At 49.7% G+C, this 4,523-nt stretch overlaps 1 protein-coding gene across 1 annotated transcript; it reads right to left on the reverse strand.

The window, feature by feature from the left end:
• Nucleotides 1–436: 436 nt before the first annotated feature.
• Nucleotides 437–3,704, reverse strand: LOC139336615 (mRNA decay activator protein ZFP36L1). Its single transcript, XM_070970767.1, has 2 exons — nt 3,423–3,704; nt 437–2,743 (listed from the first exon to the last, which is right to left on the reverse strand). Exons 1-2 carry the CDS (start codon nt 3,474–3,476, stop codon nt 1,517–1,519), a joined length of 1,281 nt encoding a protein of 426 aa, XP_070826868.1. The 5' UTR covers nt 3,477–3,704; the 3' UTR covers nt 437–1,516.
• Nucleotides 3,705–4,523: the final 819 nt, after the last annotated feature.

Here is a 4,523-nt window from a genome sequence, read left to right on the forward strand (position 1 = left end):
TTTTCATGGTGAGAGAAAAGGAGAACACAGGTAGGAATTTCAGCTCACTGAGACCAGAGTGCAGCCACACAGCAGCCCTGACCGACGCTCAGATCAGCCCCACGATCAACACAATCATTAAAACCTCCTGATGGCGGAGTAGATCCCAAACTGATACCCACATTTGCATTTAGCACTGCTGACTCACACTGAGGCCGTGAGTGTGTGGCGAACGTCTTTAACCACTTTGTATTAAGGTAACAGATCTATACAGCTGTCAAAAGGTTGTTACAGTCAGAGATGTGAGGCTCATGGAGAGGAGAGTAGACTCAGCGTACGCTCACACCAGCTGACGACACATCGAGCTGCTTTCATGTGAGCGGAGCCTTCATTCCTTTCAGTAAGGCAACATACATAAAGAATGCCAAAATGGTTTTCCTCCTCCTCCTCCTCCTCCTCCTCCTCCTCTCCTCTCCACGAGCCTCCTTAAAGCTACTGGATGGTGAAAAGCAGACGGACATCATGGATGCATAAGTAAAGCATAATTTCTCTGGTATTATAAAAAAAATGCATAAACACAATCACAAAGCAAAGTCTGACAGAAACAACAAATGATACAAAAGCAATAAATAAGTCTAGAAAAGTGTTAAGCTACAATAACAATAGTCCTAACACTGCATGTTACCTGTCATTGCTAAAGGCTAGTCTAGGTGTTAGCAGTACTAGTGTGTTAGGGGAAATCTAGCATTAACTTTGGTAACTAGAGTCACTGGGTTGCCTACACTTGTGCTATTTTTTGTTGCTAAGGCAGTTTAGCTGAATTCATGCCAGGCAGTTCAATTGGCAAATACAATCAAGTGGCCGCAGCCATGCAACCAATCAACGAATCCACCAGTGATGGCATACAGTTATTCAACCCTCTTACTCAAGAGGTTGGTTTCATACAGTCAGAGAGCCCTGAATATGACTGGAGAAGTGCTGCAGGCTGGCATCACTCGCGAGGATTAAAATACAAACCTTGTGGATAGCACAGCAGTCCTACACAGAGCAAACAGCACTAATCTTAAAATCCTTCTTAAATCAGGGTACAGGAGATTCTCACACAGAACCCCCCACTGAGCAGGACCAGCTGAGTGAAGTACCCTGCAGGTATTCTCTAAAAATGGGTATACAACAGTATACAGCAGTAACAACGGCGCAAAAGAACAAACTTACAAAAATAACAATCAAACAAAAGAAGGAGTCGGCTAAAACTGGACGAACACTGAGCAGCGCTACAGCTGCTTGGATGAGAAATGCAATATGCACAAAGTTAGGTACGTTTACCCGACTGGATTTAGGGAGGGACTGAAAACCTAACGTTTTGCTCGTTTGTGACTCGTATCTGAGCTTTAAAATGTCTAGTTTAGACAGTTTCTTTATGTAGCTGCTCTTTTGTTTTTGGACCGAGCACAAAACATCAGATTGTGGTCACATGGAGTCAAACAATCAGACCGTCTATCCCGCATTAAACTCAGCCCTGCGGTAAAACCCTTCCCTACTCGTCTGAAATGGACAGGCGGCTGAAGATGGGCAGGCGCCGGCCTTCGAAGCTCGGCGACTCTGTGCCACTAGAGGAAGAGCTGAGGGAGCAGGAGGAGGTGTAGCCTTCCTCAGACAGGGAGTCGGCCGAGGAGCAGCGCTGAAGGCCTGGAGGGGCGTTGATGGAGACAGGCAGCTGCTGGGGGAGGTGGTAACGTGGGTTTGGGTTTTTGGAGGTGAAGGTGGAGGTGGGACACCTGCCACTGAGAGAATCGGTAACTGCATAGAAGCGTGGGGTCGAATCACCGCTGTCTCCTGCCAGGTCGGGGACGCCAGAGAAGGGGTAGGGGCAATGCTTCAGCGCCCCCGGCTCGGGGAAGAGAGGGGACAGGAGCTCTGGGCTCCCTGCGGAGGATGGAGAAGGTGAAACCGAGGAGGCCCGGGTGAAGAGGAGGGAAGAAGGTTGTGACTCCTCAACTGGCTGGAAAGTCTGTGGAGAGGAAAAGCCTGCAAAGCTAAGGCTGTGGCGCAGAAGAGGAGGCCTCGGCTTCTGCTTCTGGGGAGGTGCGGCGCCGTTTCCGGCCAGGAGCTCGTCAGCGTTGTGGATGAAGTGGCAGCGGGCGCCGTACGGGCAGAAGCCGATTGTGTGGAACGTGCGGCACGGCTCTGTCTTGTACTTGGGGTGCCTGCTGAGGCCTCTCAGCTCGTCTAGGCCGTGGGCGAACTGGCACTTGGTGCCGTACTTGCAGGTCCCACTTTCCTCATAGGTGCGGCAGAGTTCGGTCTTGTACCGGGTGGAGATGTGAGGGGAAGGGGCAGGAGGTCTGGAGGTAGAGGGGGAAGCAGTGGAGGAGAGAGAGGTGTTGCTGATGCAGAGACCCGGTGGAGGGAGCAGAAGCGGCGGGGACACGTTTGCCGCCGTGTCCTCTCTGCCGCCCAAGCTGCCGACGTTGCCCTCGATCATGCTGATGGAGCGGTCGACTCTGAAAGGGATGTGGCTGAGTGAGGAGCGGGGAAGCTGACCCTCCCTGCTCCACTGCTGGGTGGAGGCCATGTTGAGCCCCCAGCAGGCCGAGTCGGTCACCTCAGAGCTGCTGCTGCTGTTGTTGAACTTAGAGTTGGGGAGGGTGACGGGGCAGAGAGAATGGCGGCGCTGGAAGCCCAGGACCCTCAGACTGTGCTGCTGCCGTTGCTGCGCTGAGCCGGCAGGCGAGCCATCTGTCGCCTCGAGGCCGCGGAAATTCTGCCACACAAAAGGAGAGAGGAGAAGAATAGATGTGAGCTTTCTGCATTCCTGGAGCGCTGGAGCGAGACTGGCAGGACCCAGTCGAGCTGAAAGGAGCTTTTAAAGCTGCGGATAAAGGCTGATAAATTAGACAGGAGGAACCTGGCATCTTGAAAATGTATTAAATTAGGCCTGAAGGATCAGGAGAGCAGTCTCACTTTCAGTTTCATAGAATTAAACCTGCATTTTAAACTGAAAAACATGGTTTTCAAACAGCTTAAACAAGCTCAACATGCAGAAATATACTACAAATTCCAATTATTCCAAAATTTCAGCATATTATAGTTTCAGTCAAATCATAAGTACAAAATACTTTACACTTCATGAACGAAGCAATCACACACAGTGTGTTTGTATAATTTTCATTATTTGTGCAAAAACTAGTGTAAAACTAAACACTTTAGCTCTAAAGCAAAAGCTGCACTAAAGGTTGAACACTTTGTCTTTCCCCAAATCTCTGACATGAGACAACATCATTGAGGCTGGACTGGCTTTCAAAGAAAAAGGCTGAATCTAGTTGCTAATTAGAGATAAGTTTAAAAGTTCAGTTCATTATCTTTTCCCCCGTAAAGCGCCGCAGAGCACAGCAGCCGGCACAGAGGAGACATGCTGCTGGTTTGTCATTGGCTGCTCTCACCTTGCAGAACTCCTCGTCCAGTTCCAGGAAAGGCGTTAGAAAGTCTGAGGGCATGGTTGGCTCTGCCGTCCTCACTGAGTGAAGGAGCTGGATGTCTGATCCCACAGCAGAGGACAGCTGGGAGGACGTTTCTGAAGAGGAGGACAGACGGAGAAAGTCTGCTCTTCTGGGACAGCAGAGAAAAGGTTTGAGGGTCAGGGGAAACCTCAGAGGTTTCAGGGGAAGACAAACTGCTTGTTCCGGGAGTTGAAGGAGGTTTTCTGGGGAGGGAAGGGGAGAGAAGTGAAGAAGTAGTCAGATCCGGGAGCGACGTGACCCGAGGAGGAAAGTTCTCCGACCATCTGTTGGAATCTGCTTAAATAGTTGGGGAAACCCACCCGTTCAGACACCCACCCCCCGCCTGCGGTCCTCAGGGGGCAGGGCTGGGAGTGTGTGTTAATGTGTGTTAATGTGTGTGTGTGTTGGGGGGAAGGGGTCCTGCATTGTAATGGTGTGCTGGGGGGCTGGGTGGGCATGGAAAGAAGGGAGGGGGGGCTGAATGAAGCTACTTTTCTCCCCATTCATTACCAAATCCTTAAAGATGCATTCTTCTTCTTTTAACAGGCTGTCCTCGCTGTGTTCAGGACCGATGCAGCTCAGGACGCGAGGACGAGCGTCTCAAAGACCAAACACGTTTCAGAAACCACTGATCACACCAGCAGCACTTTTATTCATCTGCAGTCAACATCAGCTGCGAAGAAGACGGAAGGTTTCGTACCTTCATTCAGTTTGTGCTTACTGGAAAAGGTTAGGGTTAGGGTTAGGGTTAGGGTTAGGGTTAGGGTTAGGGTTAGGGTTAACTCCATCATATGATATCCTCTGCTGCGGAGTACAGCTGTGCAGCCCGATCTTCATTTTTTTTACAATTCTACCTCAGAAGCTGAATTTCACGACATGGCTGCTGGTTGATATAAACAAGTCTCTTTTGATCACAGAGTGTCACCAAGTGTTTTCTCCATTCTCTAATAAACATTCATGAAAATAATGATTTGTCATGTGGATTTATTATAACTCCTAAACACTTGAGAACAATAAAGGTGCTCTGATTGAACACATTCAGGC

The sequence above is a fragment of the Chaetodon trifascialis genome, chromosome 9, assembly GCF_039877785.1.
Source record: "Chaetodon trifascialis isolate fChaTrf1 chromosome 9, fChaTrf1.hap1, whole genome shotgun sequence".
Lineage (NCBI taxonomy): Eukaryota > Metazoa > Chordata > Actinopteri > Chaetodontiformes > Chaetodontidae > Chaetodon > Chaetodon trifascialis.